The 26,047-nt window shown below is 43.3% G+C and overlaps 2 protein-coding genes across 5 annotated transcripts in view; one reads left to right on the top strand and one right to left on the bottom strand.

Moving 5' to 3' along the window:
* The window catches only part of LOC310784759 (polyhomeotic-like protein 1), a 28,680-nt gene extending 23,586 nt beyond the window's left edge, over positions 1–5,094 (top strand). For both annotated transcript variants that reach the window (XM_083645800.1, XM_083645799.1), the window contains exons 16-17: positions 555–768; positions 2,792–5,094. In XM_083645800.1, the coding sequence (XP_083501926.1) occupies positions 555–768; positions 2,792–2,943 (366 nt within the window). In that variant the 3' untranslated portion in view covers positions 2,944–5,094. The remainder of the gene's footprint in view (positions 1–554; positions 769–2,791) is intronic.
* A 1,432-nt stretch (positions 5,095–6,526) lies between these two features.
* Positions 6,527–26,047, bottom strand: part of styk1a (serine/threonine/tyrosine kinase 1a) — a 34,326-nt gene continuing 14,805 nt past the window's right edge. For all 3 annotated transcript variants that reach the window (XM_083645801.1, XM_083645803.1, XM_083645802.1), the window contains 6 exons: positions 17,925–18,106; positions 16,937–17,017; positions 15,777–15,991; positions 12,658–12,698; positions 12,373–12,469; positions 6,527–7,026 (listed from right to left, as the gene is read on the bottom strand). In XM_083645801.1, the coding sequence (XP_083501927.1) occupies positions 6,831–7,026; positions 12,373–12,469; positions 12,658–12,698; positions 15,777–15,991; positions 16,937–17,017; positions 17,925–18,106 (812 nt within the window). In that variant the 3' untranslated portion in view covers positions 6,527–6,830. The remainder of the gene's footprint in view (positions 7,027–12,372; positions 12,470–12,657; positions 12,699–15,776; positions 15,992–16,936; positions 17,018–17,924; positions 18,107–26,047) is intronic.

Genomic DNA, 26,047 nt, shown 5'->3' with positions numbered 1-26,047 from the left:
TTAGACTTGCATTTGTGTAATTTTCTCTTTATTTCTGTTTTTATTGTGTTTTCATGTATTGTGTTTTATGTCTGTGTATGCTTTCCCCCACTGTGAAGCACTTTCTCTGCTCCCGAAAGATGCTATATAAATAAACTTCCTCTCCTCTCTTCTCTCCTCTCTCTCCTCTCTCCCCTCTGTTGTCTCCTCTCCTCTCTATCCTCTTCCCTCCTCTGTCGTCTCCTCTCTTCTCTCCTCTCTCTCCTCTGTTGTCTCCTCTCCTCTCTATCCTCTCTTCTCTCCCCTCTCCTCTCCTCTCTCTCCTCTGTTGTCTCCTCTCCTCTCTCTCCTCTCCTCTCTCCTCTCTCTCCTCTGTTGTCTCCTCCTCACTATCCTCTTCTCTCCTCTGCCGTCTCCTCTCTATCCTCCTGTCTCCTGTGTCGTCTCCTCTCTTCTCTCTTCTCCTCTTTATCCTCTCCTCTCCTCTGTCGTCTCCTCTCTATCCTCCTCTCTCCTCTCCTCTCCTCTCTCCTCTCCTCTCCTCTTTATCCTATCCTCTCCTCTCCTCTCCTCAGTGTCGTTCAGAGTCCAGCCATTCAGACGAGGTGTCCAGCGGTGAGGAGGAGGAAGACGAGCCCATGTCCCTCTCCCCTGCCTCCTCTGCCTCCTGCCACCAGCCGCCTCCTCCTCCGCTCTCCCTGGAGCTGTCAGGAAGCCCCGCCCACCTGCCTGGAAGCCCCGCCCACTGGAGCGTTGAGGAAGTGTCTCAGTTTATTTCCTCACTACAAGGTTGGAAGGTTTATATGAGCCCTTTAAGAAAATACAGATGTGATTGAGAATTGGAGTTTCGCTCAGTGCATAGTGTGATAATCCGTCGTCAAAAAGTAAAAACAGTCCCTCCCTCGTTAATTGACCTCCGATGAGTATCACCGCTTTTCACTCACCAACTTCCTCTTTATTTCCATTTGAACATTAAAGGTTTTGGAAAAGGCCTGATAGGTTTGGTTGCGGACATATTTTTAAGATGACATGAATTATTGTTTGCCAGAAATAAGGAGGAAGTTGGTGATCTGACTTTAGGCGAACTCCTTTCATGTGGCTATACGTTAGCTAGCTAGGTTGCTAACGTTTTGCTACCATTAGCTAAGATATGACTATACACAATGTAATGTGTCCGTGAAGATTGTGATACCTATGAGGCCATTTACACCTGGCGTTAACATGTGGTTTCTGCCATCAGATTGCAATCTGATTGCAGAAATGGTTGTCCTCTCAATCCGCATAAAGTTGGTGTATCCAGATTGAGAGGACACATTGCATTTACACTTGTGTTCAATGTGTATACAATGCATCCCTGACCACCTCCGGAGGTGGTTTGGCCGATCAGATTGCAATCCTTCTTCAATGTGTTTTGGGGGTGTTTACACCTGGCATTTCAAGTGATAAAACAATCTGATTGCAATCTGATCACAGAAAACGCATGTTAGCGCCAGGTGTAAATGGCCTCAATGTAATATGACTTTGTAATGTTATCTTTGAACAGACATGTCCTTGGTGATATCTCGTATCACAGGAAAGGGGAAAGAGTGGTCAAAGAGTATTGACGGCAAGAGTCGAAATTCTGGTGCTTTCTTGACAACAGAGCTGCTGCCATTTTGGCGGGGGGGGGGGGGGGGGTGCCTCCTTGGCCAATGAGACAAAAGCACAGAACCATGACAGCCAATCAGAGGTGTCTCCTTCAGGCCAAAATGGCAGATTTGCTGTGCGCCGATGTTGCAGTGGAACAACCTATTAGCATTTGGTTCTTACCAATGTACGTTCTTTGCCGAGGTTCTGCTGGGTTCCGAGCTTTCTCTCTATCATTAATGTTTATTTGATCTTGTACCGGCATCATATTCAATGACGTCTTTGCTGAATCTCTTTGTAATCAAATATGCTGCTAATAGCTTCCATTAAAGTTTGGTGTGATGATGTAGCCTGGGGACCTGATGAAACTGTGAGCTCATGTTTCATTTGCTCCGGCAGATGTATCTGCCCCTGCTCCCATGAAAACCGCCGAACCAATCACAGCCCCTCTATTACATGGCTTTGTTTATTACTTATCTGATTGGTCGATCGCGGCATTATTCTGTTATTTCTGTATAAAAACTGCTGCTAGCAGACTGTTGCTATGCTCACTGTTCTGATGGACTCTGGAGGAGCACGTCCAGTCATATCAATCCACAGAAAGAAGTCCGGTCAATTTAACGGTTGCTTCACGTCGACGTCGTGCATCACCCCGTCTGTCGGGGTTTATTTGGCGATAATGAGCGGCTCGCTGTAACAGCTGATCTCATGGCTTTTGGCAAACCAGCTGATCAGTAACATTAGTTTGTTTACATGTTTCAGTCGCTCTGATTGTTTTTTGGGAATGCCCCCTTCGGTAACGCCCACCCTGGAGATGGACATCAAAATGAGAGATTCCAGACTCATTTGCTAATTGGTGTGGCTGGCGATGTCAGAGTAGTGATGATGATAGGCAGTAAGTCCATAATGTGATTCAATTCATTTTCGCTAAATTGTATTAACTCCTCCTTTTCTTATATTCTTTCTTTCTCACTCTTATTTCCATTCTAATGTCTATTCATCCACTCTTTCTCTACTGCTCTTTTCTCTATTCCTTCTCTGCTTTTGTCCTCTTTCTCTGCTCCTAATCTCCTCCCACCTTCTTCCACACAACTCTTTCTCTCCATCCATCATTCCCTGATTTTCCTCTCCTCTTCCCCATCTTCTCTCCCTCTCCTCCTCCTCCTCCTCCTCCTCCTCCTGGCAGGCTGTGAGGAGCTGGCCTGCCAGTTCCTGTCTCAGGAGATTGACGGACAGGCGCTGCTGCTGCTGAAGGAGGAACATCTCATGTCCACCATGAACATCAAGCTGGGTCCCGCCCTCAAGATCTGCGCCCACATTAACAATCTGAGAGACTGATGTGAAGGTTTCCCTACTTCTGTGTCCAAAATCAAGCCCCGCCCACATGAACAATCTGAACGACTGATGTGAAGGTTTCCCTACTTCCGTGTCCAAAATCAAGCCCCGCCCACATTAACAATCTGAACGACTGATGTGAAGGTTTCCCTACTTCCGTGTCCAAAATCAAGCCCCGCCCACATTAACAATCTGAACGACTGATGTGAAGGTTTCCCTACTTCCGTGTCCAAAATCAAGCCCCGCCCACATTAACAATCTGAACGACTGATGTGAAGGTTTCCCTACTTCCGTGTCCAAAATCAAGCCCCGCCCACATTAACAATCTGAACGACTGATGTGAAGGTTTCCCTACTTCCGTGTCCAAAATCAAGCCCCGCCCACATTAACAATCTGAACGACTGATGTGAAGGTTTCCCTACTTCCGTGTCCAAAATCAAGCCCCGCCCACATTAACAATCTGAACGACTGATGTGAAGGTTTCCCTACTTCTGTGTCCAAAATCAAGCCCCGCCCACATTAACAATCTGAACGACTGATGTGAAGGTTTCCCTACTTCCGTGTCCAAAATCAAGCCCCGCCCACATTAACAATCTGAACGACTGATGTGAAGGTTTCCCTACTTCCGTGTCCAAAATCAAGCCCCGCCCACATTAACAATCTGAACGACTGATGTGAAGGTTTCCCTACTTCCGGGGTTACACCCCCCAGGGCACCGGGGTTACACCCCTACTCTTGCAAAGAGTGCAGATGAGATCTTTAATGACCACAGAGTCAGGACCTCGGTTTAACGTCTCATCCGAAGGACGGTCCTCACTCACAGGACAGAGTCCCTGTCTCTGCCCTGGGGCATTGGCAGACCAGATTATTCATCAGACCAGAGGGGAAGAGCTCTTCTTACTGGTCCTCCAAAACCACTTCCAGCACCAGTCTCCCATCCAAGGAGTACCTGCTTAGTTTCCCCAGGGAAGACAGTAATGTAATGCAGGAGACACTGGTGCTGTGTTGTCTCATTTGTTACATCATATTGCACAGAAAATATTTCACTGCTCTTTTTTTTTTTTTTTTTTTTAAGGATTTGTCCACTCTTCTGAGAAAACATCTGGGGTTTGATTTTGGGCAGACATGAAGATGAAAAAGACAAGCTGAAGGAGATACAGACTCACAGTAAGGGCTTACAGTGACACCATCACCTTGATTTCAAGTATCTTTAAGATGTGAGCAGAAGGGAAGTGAAGACGGGGCTCGCAGGCACAGATTGTGGACTGACGTTTAGGATGAATGAAAAAGGGAAATGAGTGAGTGAGTTTGTGAATGACAACACCTTCAAACTATACTGTAATAAGTGTAATATTTGCCTTTATATTTAAATGCACATTTGTTTGCTGGATGACCTTGTTTAAGCTGTTTACTGTAGGAGTTTTTCTTCATGTTACCTGTGAACCTTGTGGCCTTTCTCAGTAGTCTCTACAATAGGTTTAGACGAGGATTGTCCCTTTTTAAAACTGCTTTTCATATAATTCCTTTTATATTTAGTGCTTACTTTTTTACGATTTGTCACTTCAAGCAATGACATCTGTTGCCTCCCCCCCCACCAAAAAAAAACATGACTGAAAAGTAGTAGCTACCTTGATCAAGGAAACTTGCTGTCTTCCTCATAGCTTTGTCACATATTCTGTATCTACCTACATGTACACTATTTACATACCTAGCTAGCTATTTTCGGCTTTATTGTTAGTGACTGTGGCTATTACAATATTCTCTTTCCAAACGGAATAATAACCTTTGATAACTGTGTGTTTATGTTTCGCAGTCGCCCCAGGATTTTGTAGTATCATCTTAATATCGTGATTTTTTCCCTGCAAAATCAACAGGTCCCTCCGCATCTGCACTTGCACTGCGTTAAAAGTGACATAAGCCCCAGTTTTCTTTTCCAAATCACCACATTCTGTAACAAAAGCATTTTGTTCAGCAGATCGTTACCGTTTCGTTCCTCGACTCATTTCTTCTAAAACGTAGCACTTTCCTCACAAAGTAACGGGCGATTCTGCAAAAGGCCTCGAAACCTTTTCAAAGAAAAGAAACAATTTGTTTTGCTTGCGATACCAGGAAAAACTGCAAAATCTTGGGTGGGACTGGTTTGGAAGCTTTGATGGCGAGGTGAATAATATCGATGTAAATAAATAATCGAGGAGCAATTTTAAAAGCTGTGATGGTTGTGCTTTTATTTTTGAAATGGGAGATCTAGCCTGTGTGAGGAATGATGGAGTATCGCCTCATGTATTTATTCATTACAGGGTTCCCACAGGTCCTTGAAATCCTTAAGTTTGTGAATTTGGAAAAAAGAAAAAGAAGCAAAGCCTTGAAACCTTTTTTAGACATAAGTGGACATCGTCATTGAAAGTGCTTGAATTTATATCCTTTGTGCAAAGCCTGCTAGTTCTCATGACAAAAAATCTCAGTTATAATTAATAACCTTGATCCATGTTTCAAAGTATGCATGTTGGATCCTTGAATTTGAGGGAGTTGGTCCTGGAAATTCCTTGAAAAGTCTTTGAATTTGCTCTAAGCCGGTGTGGGAACCCTGTTATTAATTTATTTGCACGTCAGACTTTGTATGGGTTGCCTTCACTTGTGCCATTTTGCTTCCCCAAGTTAAGTGAATACTACTAGGGAGAAGAATGGTTGCCTCTGATGACAAGTGAAAACACATCATTGCAGCTTATATTTTTCAGCCTCAAGTTGGAGAAAGACTGAGAAACACATGTTATTTTTCAACCCTGCTTCATCCAGCAGTGACACAGTCACTCCTGGCATGAGTCCTTTTTGTTTTCTTCTGTACCAGCTTGAGCTGTTTTGCCATGCCAATAGTACCCCTCACTCATGCATGCTGCTGATGATCCTCCTCAACCTGTTCTAGTAAACTCATATTACACTTTTACTAGGTGTAACCGAGGTGAATCGGCACGGATTCCTCGTGAGTCCCGAGTGGTAGCGAGTGGATTGGTTAAACTCACTCCCCCAGTATAAGGGCATGTTAATCAGCTCCGCCAAGGGAGCTATAGCTATTTGTGGAGTGGTTAGTGTCTTTGACTCCCAAGCCGAAGGTCGGCGGTTTCGTAACCACCCCTGGGCAAGCCCTCAACATGGGTTGCTGCAAGTACCACCTACACAACGCCGTTACATAGGCATCTCTAACACAGCTGATTATTGAATGGAAATCATTTGAATGACTCCTGTTTAACACAATTCTTCCAATTTCAACTGGAAAAAGTCATCAGTTTTACCAAGATGGGCCTATAAAATTACTTGGAATATTGTTTTTTTATCATTTTGGAAATACATTGTATGTAATCCCCAATCTTTCAAGCTGCTCAAATGCTACTTGACGTACCCAGGGGTACGTGTACCCCTAGGGGTAGCCTACTTGACAAGTAGGCTACCCCTAGGGGTACACGTACCCCTGGTTGGGAATCACTGGCCTACAGTACACCTGTCGGTCCTGTCCTCTCCCTGTTGGCTGTTCAGCAGCTCATAAAACATGCAAGGAACATGCATGCTGTAATCTTTTTCTTTAGAATGGGCCATTTAAAGTAGCCTAACATTACATTTTACAGACAGTATTTACATTTTCGTCATATATTACTCTTTCAATATTATAGTTCTTGTAAAGTGAGTGTGCTTCAAACACCTTTCAGCAGTCTCTTTGGAGAAGGTCGGTGTCCTGCAAAATAATTCGTTGGAATGTGCATTTTTTTTATATTCAAGTTCTTTGAAACTGGCCCAAAGAAATGTGCCCCTGGACGCCTGGCAGCCTCTTTAGTGCAAACAGCTTCCAGGGGGCGGGACGAGGAGCACCGTTTTTTTTGACTGATCCGACTCGGAGCCAATCAGAAAAGAGCGTAGTTGTAGGCCTCTCCATATCCCGCCTCCCTCAGGTACTTCTCCATGTTCAGCGGCTCGGGCACGCGGATAACTGTCCTCCCATTGGCTGATTTCTCCCCCGCGTGCAGCTTCCTGATGAGCTCCGTCACGGACGCGCGCTGCTGCGGACTCCACCGGCAGCACGAGCGCATCAGGGTGAACCTGCAGACGGTAAAACGACGTGAGTCAGTGACAGACAGTGACATGAAGGACGTATCCCACCGTCACCTCTTTCTATTATCTCACCGGAGCATCACAGAGAGTGTGTTCGGTAGTTAACATTATGCTTTGTTTCAGTAAAAGTTGACGTTTGTCTGTTAAACTAGCCAAACATGGAGTTAAACTCGCCTCAAGATGGCGCCTTTGCTGTTTCAAGGCTGTTGCTATCAAACCAAACCAATCTCTTTTTAGAGTCTATGCTCCAAACGAGCATTGTATTGTGTTTCTGGTGGAAGAAGGAGAGAGAAACCACAACAGTGAGCAAAACGGTAAGTATCTAAATAGTTTTGGCATGTCCAGAGGACATGGACAGGGACAGGGGGTTAGTCTTCTCTGGAAGACTTGTTGGCTTGGTTTGAGCCTTAAAGTCGAGCTGAACTCATAAATGACTTTTCTTTTCTTTTAGTTCAAATACCTGGGTATGCAGTGCACCTATTTAATAATGTATGCAAACAAAATCACAAAAGTCTAATTTCTTTAGTTTTTCACACTTTTTCACATCAAAAGTTAATTTTTCAAGATTTCATTGATAACAGTAATGTACAGTTTGCTGACGTCACCCAGTAGCCTACTATCAAATTTCTACCCCATTTCAACCAATCATATCACGACATGCAGCTGTCAATCAAATCTTCATTTCAGGATAATTTTCTCTTCCAAATGAAGTAGAAAATGGCGCCTAGTGCCTGTGATCTGGCAGAATTCCTATCCCATAAACTAACTACTAACTTGGCCAATTGTTAGAAACATGAACACAAAACAAAAACTATAATCTCTAAGAATGCAAAGAAATGTAACTGGCTCGTTAAAACGTGCATTCCAGGGATATCGTATTTACAGAAATAGCGTAAAAGGCGCGCGCTTGAGAGCGTGGTTGTCGGCGGTCTGCCCTCGGAGATTCCATGCGGGCGGGCAGCACCCATTCATCGGATTGTTCGCTCGCTCCGCACGAAGCAGCTGGCTGCCTGGTACTCCGCGGATCCCACTCGCGTAGCACGACAACATGCTGAATCCCACTCGATTTGGGGTGGAACACGCCATGATTGACCAATGCCAAAGCCAGTCGACAGAATTGTCAAATCAAATCATTGACATGATACTATGACCCGCCTCTCAATTTGTCATCTCAGACAAATTATGTTTTCAGTCTGAAACGGACTGCGACGCACGTGACGATACAGGTTCAGTTCGACTTTAAAACTCGTTATTTGGATTTGTCGAAATGTCTATGGAGAAAATGGACGCGTAACTCCCAGGGCAAATTACGTCAGGAAAAGTCACTGCCTGTTGAGCTCCATGTCCAGAGGACTCAGTGAGTGTATACTCACAAAAATGGTTTTGAGATATATGTTGTTTTCATGAAGGTCTTGTTTATTTTTGAAGATGCACTTTTATTTGTTTTTGGGTCAAACTTGATCAAACTTGGGTCAAATAATACCTTGCACTTCTACGTTACAACAGTAGGCGGCAGCAGCGGCTTGTCGTGGCTACTCGTTTGGGACTCCTAACCATGCTCCTAACGCAGGGCGCACGGACATCCGGTTTCATAATCCACAACGTCTTTTTACACCTGACCTTATCCAGGTTTGTTGTCACCAAACACGGTACAGAAAGCTAAAAGGTAGTGCTTGTAAGAAGTATGAATGTATCTGTATGCTGCATGTTTGTAACTAATCGAAACTGCACCTTAGACTAGTGATTTTCTTGTGTTGGTAATGGCATTTCAGCCACATGCTAATCTGCATTCTTTATTTCTTTTGGGTATCACTTTGGCTCCTGGGCATTACAAATTGATTATACTGAGAAGCCCAATGTCTATAAGTTAACAGTTTTGGCCGAAAGTAGTTTATAGTGTTAGTAGCTAAATGTAGCTCTGGTTAGCTTGAATTTACAGGTGTTACCCTCATGAAGCTGGTGTCCACCCGCTATGCCGACCACCCGCAATGCCGACCTTAGGTTTAGGCGTGGGGGGTGGGAGAGGTTAGGTTTTGGGTTAGGGTCTGGGGGAGGTTAGGTTTAGGTGTGGGGGGTGGGAGAGGTTAGGTTTTGGGTTAGGGTCTGGGGGAGGTTAGGTTTAGGTGTGGGGGGTGGGAGAGGTTAGGTTTTGGGTTAGGGTCTGGGGGAGGTTAGGTTTAGGCGTGGGGGCTGGGAGAGGGGAGGTCGGAACAGCGACATGGAACCATGAAGCTAGCCATTGATCACTGCGGTGTCCTATGACACCTAGCACCACTTTATGGTACTGACCAGGGGTTCATGGGCCACATGAGTTATGAGGTTATTGCCAATTTGTCATGTTAGTTTGTGTTTTAATTGTGTTGTGTGTAAGTCTATATAAAAATGTTACATTATTGTCAAAAATATATTATTTTATAAGAAGGCTTATTTGATTAAGACTATGCTGTATGGAAAAAGAAGACTTGTAGATGGAAAAAGAGACATGCATGTAGAAATGAAAATGTTTGTTTTTGTAATTATACAAAACAGGATTTATTTTGAGAAACTTAGTAGACTTTTGATATTTCAGTATATTGTATACTATGAATGTTGATTTCTTGAAGAGAAGAATATCTGGGTGTGACCAGTACACTTTTGAAAACATAACAGGAAAAAAGACAAAAGAAAGTAGGCTAATGAGAAATAAATCATAATCCACACGCTTTGGAGAAAGAAAGTCACCGTTTGTCCTGTCTCCCGTATTTTTACACCTTATCCAGATCGTCACCAAACAAGGTTTGGGTTATCAATTAATTAGTTAACGGCACCAAGCCTGGGACCCGTTACAAGTGCTATGTCCAGAGGACTCCGTGATGGGATGGCTACTGCAAGAAAGATACTATTCCCCACTTCCATCAATTAGAATTCAGTGTTAATATACTGTCTGTATCCCATACAGTAACTGCAGGTTTGAGAGTAGGGGTGCTCCAAGAAAAATCGATTCTTAGGCCATGTCCACACGGAGACGGAAGCGATCTTTTTTTTTTTCGTTTCAGAAAAGTTTCCATAAACATGGAATCGTTTCAAGAAATGTGTGTATCCACATGAAACCACTGAATACCACTGAAACCGCTGTAGAATATATGCCAGGCCGGTAAGTGGCGCTGTAACGCTGCCACAAAGTACACCAAAAACAGAATAAGACAATCTCGTCAATAATGGCATACAACCACTAGGGGCGCACAGTCTATAATGTGTATCTCACTGTAGCGAGCAGCTTAAACCCTTGGCTTTGCGGGGAGGTTTGCCATGTCGATGAATAAAATGATTAAACCTATACAGGCAAATGCAGAGCTGTTCAGCAGGGCTGATGGTCTCCCTGTAGCCTACAATATAGAACGTTAACTATCGGTGACGTTCCTGATATCATCCACTTCCATGATCTTTAGACATGTTGCAAACACATCCCAGCGTATTGGCCGCTCCTGCACATCACAGCACAGGCTAAATGATGCAACATAAATATACATTATATAAACTCATGGCATAAATGTGTTTTTATTGAAAAAGTCGCGTCAAGTAAGCTAAAGTCTTGTTGGAGTGGACACGAGCGGACATCACAGACATCACAGTGCAACCGTGTGTTCCTCAAACCTCTCACTTCCCTATTCACGTTGTATTTGCGAGGGCTATATATAGGGCAAGCCGACTATGTCGGTTACACTCAGGGTTTACATTTCATTTTCCAGAATTGCATGTTGTATTAAAAATAAATATAATTTCTATCTAACACGTTAAGCCTGATTTTGTTTGTGTAATTGTAAAAATTTAGCCGCCGCTAAGCCTTCTGGGAAATATCCGATGAAGGGAGGGGAGGGGTGGATGGGAAGAGTCAGCTGTGGAGCCCTGAGGATGTTGTACACACTGTTCTCCGTGTCCACTTGTTGCTGACGGTGGTAATAGAGGAGCATTATATTTTGCTGCAAGATCCCCAACAGGCTCAGTAGCTGCTGTAGCACGAATGCTACTGCCATGATTGTTATTGTTGCTGGTGGAGAGAGGTGGGGCTATGGCGTCATCGGTTCAGGAAAGATGCGTATGGGTTGTAAACACGGAAATGCAAGGGTGGCGTCTTCAGATTTAATCACTCTGGGACCCGGTTTGAAAAATTTGCGTATACTCCCAGAACGTATAGTCCCAGAACGCGGTTCCATCTGGACGAAACGTCTATATGACAAAAAACTTTAGCGGATACACCTAAACTCGTCTCCGTGTGGACATGGCCTTAATGCCACGATTCCTGGATCGATTCCAAACTCCCAAGAATCGATTCTTCTTTGTATTGTTATTTTATTTTAATTTTTTTCAGTGCACCTGAAGGCAACATGCAAGATACCGGCTGAATAAGTGTCCAAATGTTAATGTCATTTGTGTACTGTACTGCCACGGTGCCACCACCTCTTGCACTTAAGAACTCTGGTTAATGTATTCCCCCCAAAATCTAGAACTCTCAAAGTCTACAGATCCCCCCCAGCCTATAAATCCATCTTATCTGAAGAACATAAGGGGGGAATTCCCCCCTAGTTTGCAAAATGAATTTAGGCCTTGACTGTAATACTTCAGAAGTTGAATTTCAAGTTCAGCATGAATACATTTGTAATTTTTTGTCTTAGATTTACCTTTGTGTGTAATTGCAATATAAAACTACATAATTGAGAATCGATTCTAGATTCTGGAATCGAGAATCGTTGGAATCGAGAATCGATTCTGGAATCGGATCGTGACCCCAGGAATCGGAATCGGATCGGATCGTGGCTTAGCCAGATCGGAGCACCCCTATTTGAGAGGCTACAGTTATGCAGTTTGGCTGATTGTGGACTCCTGTATTTCATTCCAGTAAAATGTATTCAGTTGTAAAAGGAGCTGGTAACTAGTAATGTTGTTAAGTAACCTGTATTACTTTTTAAGGAGTAATCAGTAACTAATTACATTTCCCAAGTAGCTTGCTCAACACTGTTAGAATTAAGCAATAAGCCCCAAGAGGCCGTGGTTGCAAATAGTAAGAGAAATGGGATGTACCCACAGAGGCAGCAACACAGTAATACTGTGATGCTGTCACAGGCGTGTGTTTATAGTGTATTTTACAATGCTCCGAACGTACCTCAGCCAATCATAATGAAGGACCAGAACTATCCGTATTTATACAGATACTTTGCGTGTACAATTTACTGACGTCACACTACATGATTTCTGCGTAACCAAGTCCCACAAAAATATAGGCCTAAACGATCTCCTGCTGGCCACTTGTGCGAAGCTGCATTTGTACATAATTCTGTTGTGTGTTGTTTCTCTTACAGGGAGTTGGAGCAGGTGGCTGGTCTTTTCAATGTGTTCCCTCTCTGGAGATGCTGCAGAAGTTCATTGGCCATGAGCTGAGCAAACGGTGGGTCACCTACACACACATGGGAGGACATGTATTACATCAAAGCTTACAAAGGACCTACACCGTGTCATAAATATCCTCAAGCAGTTAGAGCTAAACACACAGGTGAGAAGTGTTGCATTTATTTGAATTTGAATTTGAATGAATCGATAAATAAACGGCTCTTGAAGGTAAGTCTGTAGTTTCAGAACACCCACCTAATGTGACCATTTCAAAGAGCAGGATACCAAAGGACCATCTGCCAAAAGCAAAAAGACTTGGTCATGAAGAAGAAGAGAATTAGTCATGAATGAATTGAATTGATAAAAAAAATATATATATATATACAGTATATATTAGGGCTGGGTTAAAAAAAAAATCGATATATCGATATTGAATCGATATTCATGTGAAGGAACAACTATCGATACATAAATCCCAGTATCGATCTTTTAAAATGCATTTAATTATTATTTTTATTTTTTTTATATATAAACATAGGCTATAATATTATAGGCTGTGTGTGGTAGTTAAAACATAGTTTCAAGTTGACGTTTCTTGTTGTATGTTTGTAGTTGAAACAAAAACATAAATACTGTAGGCTACATGTGCATTGTGCATGCACCATGAGCCAGATGTACAGACCTCAAATATGTTTGCACTATAATGTTTGTGAACTGGAAATGTTCATGAGCTGTATTTAATTTTATTTACAAAGCATTTATACTTTATGAAACACTGTTTTACAACATGCTGCTGTTCAATGATTCTGTTGTATAGTGGAAATCTAAATTTGTTTGGCTTCTCACAGAAGACTGTAAAGAAAGAGACAGAAGACTGTAAACAAAGATAAGATGTTGAATGACTATGTTGGTCATGTTTAAATAAATAAGAATTACATGATGTTACTGCTTGCTTTATGGTCAATTCTTAATGTAAATATTAATATTTTCTAATAATGCACCAGGTTAGAGGGTTCCTTGTACAATTTACAGCATTAGTTCTTAGATAATCTCTTCCATTATCAAAGCAAAACTGGTACTGTAACTAAAATATCGATATCGAATCGTATCGTATCGGAAATCGTATCGACTTGGGACCTTGTGTATCGGAATCGTATCGTATCGGGAAGTCAGTGGCGATACCCAGCCCTAATATATATAGGCTATATATATATTATTTACGTGTATATATTTTTTATAGGGATGCACCGATTGCCATTTTCTTGGCCATTTCCGATTTTTGAATAGTCTGACTTGCCGATACCGATTTTTGCCGATTCCGATTTTTTTTTCTAAAAACAACAATTGACAGCTTACACAAACGTTTTTGTAACTTTGTTTGAAAATTAAGATTCATAGAACAATTCTTACATCTAATGGGGATCCAAATCTTATCTTATCTTATCATTTGCATGAAGTAGGACCATCTCACTCAAACACATCTCAAAATAAAAGTGTTCCAGGTTAGGCTACTGGACAGAGCTTTTTTGTGCAAATACAATGAATACAAAAATTAAATTAAATCCAATAGCCTATATCCCACAGCTATCATGCATTTACTTTTCCAAAAGAAAACAGGTGCAACAGAACATCAAAATGATCCATGGACAAGGAGTTTATAGACTGGCTCCAGACCAGTCCTCTTGAGTAGAGGGGAAATGAGTTTATGAGTTACAGTAACGATCTTCAGTCTGAATATCAGGCGGAGTTTACACACAGTCCGAAGTTTGGTATGCGTATTTTTATCTGCCATCCGAAAAAATATCGTCACGCACAGAAATCCTTGCACACTTGTGAGTCCGATGCATTTTTATTATTATGTCCGTCGTTCTATTTGCAATACGAAACAAATAGTCTCTCCTGTATCTACGTTACAACATGACTGACAGGCTGAGGCACCAGCGCTGATGTGGAATGGAAAAGGCAGGTCGGGGAATGGTTATACTGGACACAATGCTCGCGTTCACCTCGCCAAGCTGGCTGTGTGCTGTGGCCGGGTGCAGCAGCACTGCTTCCCGGGGAGAGAGAGCAGAGAGAGGGGGGCCAGTGAGGTGAAGCGAGCCGCTCAGACTGGACTCCAGCCGAGCGGGACTCGGCCGCATCTCTGTCTCCACGGCTTATTTTCGACTTGCATGTGTGACAAACTGCGAGATTTGTCTACTTCACTGACGGTGAAAAAAATCCGAGGAAGGTATGCTGGCGTGTGTGGTGTGGTGACTGGGTGCCTGTCTCGGTGCTTTGGGGTGCGCGCACGTCATGTGAAAATCGGCTCACAGAATCGGCTATTTAGAGTGACCGGCGCAGATCACCGATCGAGGCCGATCACGTGAAAATCGGCCATTTCCGGTCACGTGCCGATCGATCGGTGCATCCCTAATTTTTTATCTTCTAAGGTACAGACAGTTTAACCATGTTAATGAAAAAGCTCTTTGTGGTCCACGTTCTGTTGTTGTCCCGCAGAACATCTGCACTAGTGTTTATCAAGCTTAGTCGGTGGAGGGACGGACCTCTTTTTGGCTTTAATACTACTAAATATCGCACGCGCTCATTACCAGCTTCGCGTGCTCGTGCACGTCACGTGCTCTCTTCTAGGGCACATGCTCTTTTCTAGCACGCTTTGCGCGCTCAACTATAGGCGGTTTTCACAGAATTGTGTTGCTAGGCAACAGTTTGGAACCTAGCTTCTGTCCTGTCAGTTATTGTACTACTAGCAAACACTGCAACATGAAGTAAGCTGGGGGCAATTTACAATGTTTATGTTGTCGAATTGAAAGCGTTTATACATGGAGCAGTTGTGCACTGGACCCCTCCGCCTTATAGTAGTGAGATATGGGCCTAGCTCCTGTTTTATTTTCATTCAAACATTCAAATCAACACCATTGATTAGAACAAGTCTTTGTGCATCTTCAAATTCAGCGATACTTCAGCAGCCCAGTGAGCGGCGAGCGCTGGAAATATCAAGGGGCCAGTCAGAACATCTTGAAGTCTCTGCTCTTTGGTTTTGGATTATCAGATGATGAAAAGGTCTATCTGTTTTTTTTAGGTTTCTGGACTGATGGTGACCATTGGCCTATTTTTAATCACACTATAGTCTAGCTGATCTCCAAGTATAAGAAGATATGATGATGTTAAACTGCAGATACCAGTGTTGCTGAAGCTTTACTGTTAACTGAGGTGGACCATACGCTAGAAGCATCAGTTCACATACATCAGCTCTCCAACATTTTACAAATCATCTGATAGACTCAAACTGGAGTGTAACGGCCTGGCCTATATATTCAGTGCTCTTCTCTGCATGGTGTGATCTTCTGTCAGGAGGAGGCTGAGTCACTCACACGTCACTGCTCTGGCTGAGCCCTCTCCTGGCCAGCACTTCGGGCGCCTGCCACTTCCTCATCTCCATGACCTCCAGTTCCCCCGGGGACCCGGCCTGCGTTGTCCTGCGGTAGGCGGGGCCCAATCCCCACAGCTTGGCCGTCAGGTCTCCACCAACCAGGACGCTGCGAGCTCCCACGTTGCCATGGATACAGCGCTGAGTGTGCAGGTACTCCTAAGAAGATGTGCCAATAAAGAAAGAGAAAGTCAGGTTGCAAGCACACTTGAAAATATTTAAAAACTCACTGGGTGCAGGGCAAGCACGAGATATGAAAAAGAGAAAAAGCCAGCACTCCAAATGTCTTTTTTGTTGATTTATTCACCTCATACACCTGGGCAGCAGCAACGAACGTTTCAGTCAAAGACCTTCCTCAGCGTTGAGGAAGGTCTTTGACTGAAACGTTCGTTGCTGCTGCCCAGGTGTATGAGGTGAATAAATCAACAAAAAATACATTTGGAATATAGAAAGAGAAACACATGGATGCCTTCATTTGGTTGATTTAGGGACTGACTGTGATACTTTGTTTAATATTTACTGTACAACGTAATACTACTTACATACCAAGAGAAACCATTGAGCAATGGCTATTTGACTTGGACAGCTTTACTTTAGCACAGCGGTTTTGTTCTTAGCTTGTTTGTTTTTTGCTCTGCAAGTGAAATGGCTTCAGGGGCATATTTTTCCCCTGCCACCAGTTTTGTCAACCAGTTTAGGTGGACTGGGACTAAAAACTCAATCTTGAATTCAGTCTTTTGCAACGGTATTGACTTTTATTAAACGTGCAGTTATTGGGACAACTCCACTACTGGAGTTTAAGGTAAATTGCAGATAGACAAACTTGAGACAAAGAGACAAACATCAAGACAGATGAACAGATAAGAGCTACAATCCGTCACTCTCACTTTTCTGCTAAACAGCAACACACTCTTTTTGGCCATGTAGACAGGACACTAACAGAGAGACAAACTCAGAGGGACAAGTTCTATGTTCTCCTTTATACCAAGCGATGCACAGAAAGACAGAACATGGACAGACTGAGAGCACACAGACAGGAGGCACTCTTTATCACCACAGACATGTTGGACAGTGAAGTGAGGTCAGTCAAGCAGTTTAACCAACCAGAGCAGAGGCCACCTGTCCTGCCATGGTGAAGATCCTCTTCTCTGTCAGGTCACATGGAGACTCTCCACCTGAGTTGTCCTACAGACCGGGAGAGGGGAGAAATACATGTTGAACCAAAGGGAAAGTCTCTTGACTTGCTTCAGGGCCACTGTCACACAGAGCCAGGGATGACGTTAAAAGGCCTTCAATGTTATTTATTTAGGGCACAATAAAGTATTTAAATGTGCCAAAAACACAGAGCAGCTTTGACCATGCAGGGTCTTCATCAGGGCGTCATGGGAAAAATAAATGAGAGTAAAATTGTTGTTGTTGTGAATCTCCTTTTCAGTTGGAGGGTAATATTTGAGCCATGCTGTTAAACCTGTCTCTGGTGTCATTCACTGCTGCTCCTGTCTCGCGTGTTACAGACTAGGTTACAATACCTGTCTCTTACAACACAAAGAGGCAACATTACCTCTCTGTCGCTCTGTCACTAACAGTTACATTGCTCTACACTGCCACACGAAGGCCAGCAGCAGTAACTACCTTTTGCATATTAGAGTTAATACCAACCGTATGAATTAGATTAGATTGGTATATATATACAGCCCATTTATGTGCCAGCAATTCTTAGGTGGGGTAGTCGAAATTTCAAGTGCCCCCCCCCCCCCCCCCCCCCCATTGTATCTGCTTTAGTAAACACAGCTGGTTATCATGTGATGATTTTCTTATGCTGCCCATTCATAGTATCACAAATTTCATTAGTCAAAATAGACCATTTTGCATTTTGGTTTTTAAAATGGACTTAAATTCAATTGCAGGTGGCATTAAAAAGGTCTTAAAAAGTCTTATATTTGGCACTCTAAAACCTGCAGATACCCACTGTCTGTTAAAGCAGTGTGCTAACATAGATACCCACTGTCTGTTAAAGCAGTGTGCTAACATAGCTAACTCTTGTCAATAAGAGGTAACTGTATCTCTCTAGGACAGTAATAGATTACTTTACCTGTCTGCATCTCCACAGGAAGCTCAGCAGGTCCCTGTGCTGCAGCTCCTCCACCGCCATCACCAGGGGCGACTGCACTGAAACCACGCCCAGCAGGGCAGGCAGGAAGGGGTGTGGCCCCAGCCCCGACAGGAAGGAAGCGAAACCCAGGAAGTTCTGCTTCTCACTGTCGTCTGCCGTCTCTGGAGAAAAGGTTAGATGACAGAATAAGTCGTGGTTTCTGCGGTGTCGATGTAGAGTCAGAAGCCAGACTGAGGCCCAGGCCGGTCTGTAGTGCTGGGCTGAGAAACACGTTTGACTCTTTAAAACATATTTTGGCGTTCCAAAGTATTCTACGTTTAATCTATTGTTTGTGACTGAACTGAACAAAATCTAAAAGTTTGAGAAAAAGGCCCATAGGCTGTGAATCTTCACTGGCCTCACGATTCGATTCGATTACGATTCAGAGGGCTACGATTCGATTCGATTACGATTATCGATGCATCACTTTTTCCCCCAATACCTGATTTATTTTTTCTCACTTTCTTTTTTCTCACTGTGTGGCTACTTTTAAAATAAGTGCATTTGGAATTGCATTGTATTATGATCCAAATAAACAACTGCATGTACTTCCATTATATTTTATTCGATTATATATATATATACATATATATATATATATATATATATATATATATATATATATATAAAAAATATTTTTTTTTATATATATATATACATATATATACATATATATATATATATATATATATATATATATATATATATATATATATATATATATATATATATAAAAAAAAAAAAAAATTTTTTTTTTCTTTTTAAAATAATCGATTTTTGACATTTGTGAATCGATGCAGAATCGTGCACGTCCGCATCGCGATGCATCTTATAATCGATTATTTTTGACACCCCTATATTATTTATTTGCATTTCTAAATCTGTTTCAAATAAGATTAGTTTTGGCCAACTGCATTGCATAACACACCTTATACAATTTTGGTCCTTTACCCCCTGCTCCAGTAGGTCCTACGTGTTTTAATGTGTCCCTGGACAAGATGATGATCATTTGTGATCCAGAATGAAAATAATAATAATAATAATTGTGACTGGTGTAACGGGTATAATTAACCTACAGTGTCATGTGACAGCACACAATACACTATTTGGCAGAAACAACACATAAGCCATTTGGCATTAACTCATTGAATGCCATGGACGTCCTTCGACGTCCAATTAAATAGTGACGTAGAGTGCCACGGACGTCCTTCGACGTCCAATGCGTTTTTTGACGGTGGGACGTCGATCAAAGCCTTCCGCAGCTCCTGTACAACTATAGTAGCTATTGGAGGTCTATAACCTATTTTACAGAACCCTTAGGTGGCGACAGTGCTCTCCAGATTACAGAAATGTCAGGAATACACTGCCTGAAATAGCCTTGATGAAAGAGAACCCGCTCATGCTGCAATCCAGAGCCATGTAGATTGTTCTGGCTGGCAGCCAGTGGCTGCAACTGACGGTGCGTGCGAACACAGTCAATCCGCGCACACAACTGAGTCCTTCTGCCTCTGTCTGTCTGTCAGCATAGTTTCTCCACATGATTAGCCGCTAGAAAAGCAGCAGCGCGACACTGAAAAGCCAAACCTTTCACTGCAGTCCGCGTGTGGCTTCTCCATGTTGCGCTGCCTGGGAGGCGGCGCTTCCCAGGCTTCCTAGACGCTTGGTGCGAGGCTGTGTGTTACTAGTGTGGGGAGGAGTTTTCAGCTGAGGGGGGGGAGGGGGGGTGGGGCACGCAGGGCAGGACACAACTACACCACATCACTACATCAGAAAATATTACCGTATCTAGAGTCAGTGAATGTGCTTGAAATGCTGCATTTCACAAAAGGCTGAATATCTCAGCTTATAATTTGAAATGCCTGAAAACGCTGAAAACAACCTATCTTCTCCGGCTCATAACTAAAGAACGGAAAATGGTATCAATAAACTTTTTTTTGCTGATGATACAATAGAGTCTCCTTGTTCTTTTTGCGTGTTCGGTGTTTACATAGTAATATCACACAATATTCTGTGGGCCTCGAGAAATCACTGAAAACGCTCTGAAAACTCTGGCACTGGGAGCGTCCGTTCTCCAAAAGTGAGTGAAAAATGAGTTAAGGATAATTAATTTAAATACCTTTGAAGTGTAACTTTGTCATTGTACAGTAGGTCTATAGTGTGGCTAAACATGTAGAGTTTATGATGCTTCATGTTCTATTATAAAATGGATAGTTCCGGTCCTTGACTCTAAACCGTTGTATGATGCTCTATAAACACACACCTGTATGATGCTCTATAAACACGCACCTGTATGATGCTCTATAAACACACACCTGTGGTCAAACAGTGTCCGTGTGTTGCTGCCTCTATGTGTTGCTGCCTCTATGTGTTGCTTGGCAACCATTCTGCTATGTCGCAGAACTACGTTGCTCGGTGGAAGAACGATTATTTGTTATCAATATTGCATTTTTTGTTGCCGTATTTATTTGATGAAACCTTGTCAGGTAGACTATCTTCTTTAGTGACCATTTTAGCCTCGACGTGCCTCAGAACACACATTCGCTGTAAACCACAGCCTGTTAAACCTTCTGTTAGAGATGATTTCTGTTAGAGGTGACTTCTGTTAGAGGTGACTTCTGTTAGAGGTGATTTCTGATCGAGGTGACTTCTGATCGAGGTGACTTCTGATCGAGGTGACTTCTGATCGAGGTGACTTCTGATCGAGGTGACTTCTGATCGAGGTGACTTCTGATCGAGGTGACTTCTGATCGAGGTGACTTCTGATCGAGGTGACTTCTGATCGAGGTGACTTCTGATCGAGGTGACTTCTGATCGAGGTGACTTCTGATCGAGGTGACTTCTGATCGAGGTGACTTCTGATCGAGGTGACTTCTGATCGAGGTGACTTCTGATCGAGGTGACTTCTGATCGAGGTGACTTCTGATCGAGGTGACTTCTGATCGAGGTGACTTCTGATCGAGGTGACTTCTGATCGAGGTGACTTCTGATCGAGGTGACTTCTGATCGAGGTGACTTCTGATCGAGGTGACTTCTGATCGAGGTGACTTCTGATCGAGGTGATTTCTGATCGAGGTGACTTCTGATCGAGGTGATTTCTGATCGCGGTGATTTCTTCTCTATTTCTGCTCACTAGCCTCAGCTGTTGGCTGACAGGTGAGACATTTAGGGCCCTATCTTTCGAAAGGCGCTATCCCCTATTAGCGCTTGCGCACCCGTTTGCGCGTGCCTTAAGGCAGGGAAGATAGCAGTCCACCTTGCGCCAGTGTCCAGGTGTTATGGCAAGTTTTGCACCCCAGCGCCGGCAGCATCCCCACCTCACGGGAGCATATTGTAATGATTTATACAGAAATGTAACTGTTTAAAAGTGATATAATTGTCTGGTAGACGTGACCTCCCTGATTTCTAAGTTAAAACAGCCCCGAAATATGTTGGGGATGCAATTCTCGGCGGGCATGTGGAAACGTTCACGGCACGAGTCGCAGATGCAAATTAGAGCCGTGCCAAAATCATCTGCGCCCCCAAATGCCTGCGCAAATGGGATTTGGGCGCTACCAGAATTATTCACAGGCGTGGCCAGGCAAGGCTGGGCATTACGTCAATCAAAACCAATCAGATTCCCGTCTCGCAATGGCTGTTTGCATGCAATATGCTGTAATTCTCTGCATGCGTAATAGTGTACTCACTCGTGCGAGGACAGAGAGAGGTTATTGACAGATCGTCTGTGGTGCCAACGACCCTCCGGGCTATGAAGGTAAATAGCCAACAATGTCCATTGTCCAACAAGTTTTCTCAATTAATTTCTCTCTTTGCGATGTGATAAAAGTTTCTCAGTGAGTTATAGTTGATTGCCTCACTGAATTATCTGCTAATACCCAATTTTAGCAGCATAATTTGATGTATTGGCGTGGCAAGGCTGTGCGTAATGACATATCCAAAAGGAATTATTTTTTGCACTGTGCTGGACGGAGATTACGGTGCGCTCCCAGCACAGAGAGGTATTTGCGCGTAAAAGGTCCTTTTCAAAGCTCTTAGCGCAAAGTAATTGCACGCTGCTGTGCTGACTATAACATAATGCCATCTATCACCACATTTTAGCGCTGAAACGCCTGCTTTGGCTTGTGGCAGCCAATGCCCAGTACAATTATCACAGGCATGCGTTTGTGTCCGCCCCCCAATTTGCATTGTGCACGGCATTAAACAAGCGCTAACGCTAAAATAGCGCTTTTGGGAAGATAGGGCCCTTAGTTTCTTAGGTACTACTGATGGTTTTTAGAGTTTTGTGGTGTAAATAATAAATGTGAACGTTACAGTCAAATGCTGCGTGCCACATTAGCAGCCATTATTGTCCTCGTTCGACATGCATTAATAATAATATAATAATACATCGGATTTATATAGCGCTTTTCCAAATGCTCAAAGACGCTTCACAATACAAAACAATATAATACCATAACTTAAGAATAGAGAAGAAAATAAAGAAAATAAAGAAAAGGTGAGAGAGGAAGGAGTTCATGGGTTGAAAGCAAGGGTGAAAAGGTGGGTTTTGAGGGCGTGTTTAAATGATGACAGAGTGTCTGCTTGACGGATATGGCTGGGGAGGGCGTTCCAGAGGGTGGGGGGCAGCTGCAGCGAAGGCCCTGTCGCCACCAGGTCCGGAGCTTCGTTCTGGTGGTTTGGAGAAGGTTAGCGTCTGCGGACCTGAGGCGACGGGTAGGCGTGTGGAGGTGAAGGAGGTCAGAGAGGTAGGAGGGGGCCAGGTTGTTGAGGGCTTCGAAGGTGATGAGTAATAATTTGAATTGAATCCTGTACGTGATGGGGAGCCAGTGGAGATCGTGGAGGATGGGGGTGATGTGGTAGGAGCGGCGGGTGGAGGTGAGCATGCGGGCAGCGGAGTTTTGGACGTATTGGAGTTTTTTGAGGGTTTTGGTGGGTGTGCCGTATCCACCTTATTTTTGAATGCCCCACTGTAAAAAATAATTGTGCGTACAAGTTCCGGTTTAACGTGACTCATTGTTGCAGCTTGCCATTTCCTAATGTATTCTACTTGATTTGAAAAGATGGCCACCTACACTCAGTCTCTTGTACCCTGGCTGAATTGAACATAACTTGGTCAATAAGTATGTAACATACAAAATAAAACAACCCGTAATATCTTAATTTTATGTAGAATGCAGAGGATATGTAACTGTTTAGTTAAACTTGCATTCCAGGAATATTGTGCTCTTAAGATGACGTTAGTGGCTCGAGTCCGTTTCGTCCTGAAACCCACATAGGTTGCGCCAGGCGTAACCTATGTGTGGTTTGGCGCAACCTATGTGCGATTCGAAATAACGCATCCGAGATAGAAAACGTTATGAATATAGCCACGTTATAAACAACAAACTAACGCTGGTGATCCGTATGGAAACAGTGTTACTCGAAATGGTTAATATTAGCCACAGCAGGCGATTACCCATGAATGCACTGCGCTCTTAAAGGGATATTTATCGACGAGATTTCTGCCAAGCTGGACCTGATTAGTGATTTGCTCCGTTCGCCCAGACGGGTGTCAAGCTGTCAGCAACAAGGCTGGGAGGATCACACCGGAAGAAGCACCCACATGCAGATCAGGCAAAAATGGCCGCCAAAAATAAGGTGGATAGAATGCTGTTGCAGTAGTCCAGTCGGGATGTGATGAAAGCGTGAGTCAGTGTTTCGGCAGCAGAAAAGGATAGTGAGGGGCGTAGACGGGCAATGTTCCTGAGGTGGAAGAAGGCGGATTTGGTGATCTGGTTGACATGCGGGATGAAGGAGAGGGTGGGGTCAAGAATGATTCCATCATCCCATCATCTATCCTGCATCAGTGCTACTGACCCAGGCCTGCTGTCCTGTAGCTGAGCCTGACCTCTGACCTCCCTGTACAAGTGGGGGAAGTGAAAAGAGATATTTCCATATGTCCATCAATGATTTATTGCTCGCTCCACGCTATTGGTTTAACTCTGCCCCAGCAGAGTTAAACCACACACTGGTTAAAGGAACCAGTGTGACATTTAATCGTTTTAGTTTTATTTTTTTTCCTGTTTTTATGAGCTCTTTTAATTTTGATTATAATCTTGCCTGTTTTGCACAGCTCCCAGCTATTATGCTGCTCCAGAACTGTTTCTTATGTCCTGATAATCGCCGTCTGGCCTCAGCCTCTGAGAGTAAAGACCCAGTATGTGCATATAACAGAAAGAAATGTCTTATCTTTCTATTGTTACTGTTATCTGGTAACGTAAAAACCAACCCAGGTCCTGTCTCACTGACAGAACCCACATCTCACTCCTTAATACGTCTATGCAAGCCCTTTGTTGAAAAGGGCTTGCACTTTCTACATCTCAATGTTAGGAGTTTGTTGCCAAAGATTGATGAGATCCGTGCCTTAGCTATTACAGCCAAAGTGGGTGTTTTCTGTTTATCAGAAACCTGGCTTGATGCCAGTATTAGCGACTCGGAAATTATGATTGACAACTACTCCCTCGTTAGGAAAGACCGCAATCGGTGCAGAGGTGGAGTATGCGCCTTCATTAGATCAGACCTTGATTTTAATGTAAGGCTGGATCTTGATATTAACACAGCTGAGATTTTAATGTTCGACATCTGTCTCCCCAAAACTAAACCCATTCTGTGCGGCATATGTTATCGTCCTCCGCAGCAAAACTCCTTCTATGACATGCTTGATCAAGCCTTATCGAAATGTCATGATCTGTTACAGAGAGAATGTATTTTGTTGGGTGACTTTAACACTGATGTAGCCAATAAATCCTGTCCCACTTTCAGTGGCCTGGACCGGTGTAGCAGGGTTTTTGGACTCACTCAACTGATCTGTGAACCCACCAGAATCTGTAGCTCATCTAGCAGCATTATTGATCTGATTTTAGTCTCGGATACTGAATCTATCTCCCAGAGTGGTGTGTTAACTTATGGGATTAGTGATCATTTTCTTACTTTTTGCTCCAGGAGAGCTCATCGTGTTACTTTTAATTCTCATAAATCCATCTCAGCTAGATCTCTTAAGCGCTACTCTGTGGCCAGGCTCACTGAAGAGATTAATCTGTTAGACTGGTCATCCGTTTTAGACTCAGATGACGTTAATCAGGCTTGGGGAAACTTTAAAAAGCTTTTTTCTTCTGCCATTGATACTGTAGCCCCAGCCAGAACTGTCAGAATCAAGCAGAGATCCAACCCGTGGTTTACCCAGGAGATCCTTGAAGCCATCGGCTCCAGGGATAAGGCCCTCTCCCAGTTTAAGAAGTCAGGTAACCAAGCTGACCTCCTGCTGTTCAGAGGTGTTAGAAATGTGGTACAGTCTAAGGTCAGAGAGGCCAAAGCGAATTATTTCTCTGATCAGATCAGAGATAACAAAGACAACCCACAAACTCTCTGGAAAACACTTAAAAACTTGGGCTGCACTACAAAACCACGTAAAGACTCAAATCCTTGTATCTTTTTAGATATTAATGGCGAAAAAGTAAAGAACAAAAATCAGATTGCTAACCATTTTAATACCTTTTTTTACTTCTATTGCTAAGAAACTTGTTGATTGCTTGCCCACAGGCCCTGCAACCTTTGGACAGAGCCATCTTCTTGACTTTTATGCCAGTTTGGGGGCAACTCCGAACAGCTTTTCTTTCAAGCCAGTCTCAGTGGCAAAAATCGCCAATCTGTTAAAGAGCCTTAAATGTGCTAAAGCCACTGGTCTGGACAATATTTCCGCCAGGTTTTTAAAGGACGCTGCAGATTCGATAGCACCTTCAGTCAGCCACATTGTAAATCTATCCCTTGAGCAAGGCAGTGTTCCCCTCGACATGAAGCATGCCAAAACAATACCTCTTTTTAAAAAAGGCAACAGGTCAGACCCGGGTAATTATCGACCTATTTCAATTCTCAGTGTCACTTCTAAGGTACTGGAGAAAGTAGTCCATGAGCAGCTTTACAATTTTATTAATGAGTCCAATTTATTGTACTCATTTCAATCTGGTTTTAGGAAGTCTCACTCAACTGACTCTTCTTTATCTGACTGATTTTATCCGCTCAGAAATGGA

The sequence above is a fragment of the Poromitra crassiceps genome (genome assembly GCF_964638095.1).
Source record: "Poromitra crassiceps genome assembly, chromosome: 11".
Taxonomy (NCBI): domain Eukaryota; kingdom Metazoa; phylum Chordata; class Actinopteri; order Beryciformes; family Melamphaidae; genus Poromitra; species Poromitra crassiceps.
Note: the sequence above shows the minus strand (reverse complement) of the source record. Positions and strands in the feature narration are given on the sequence as shown.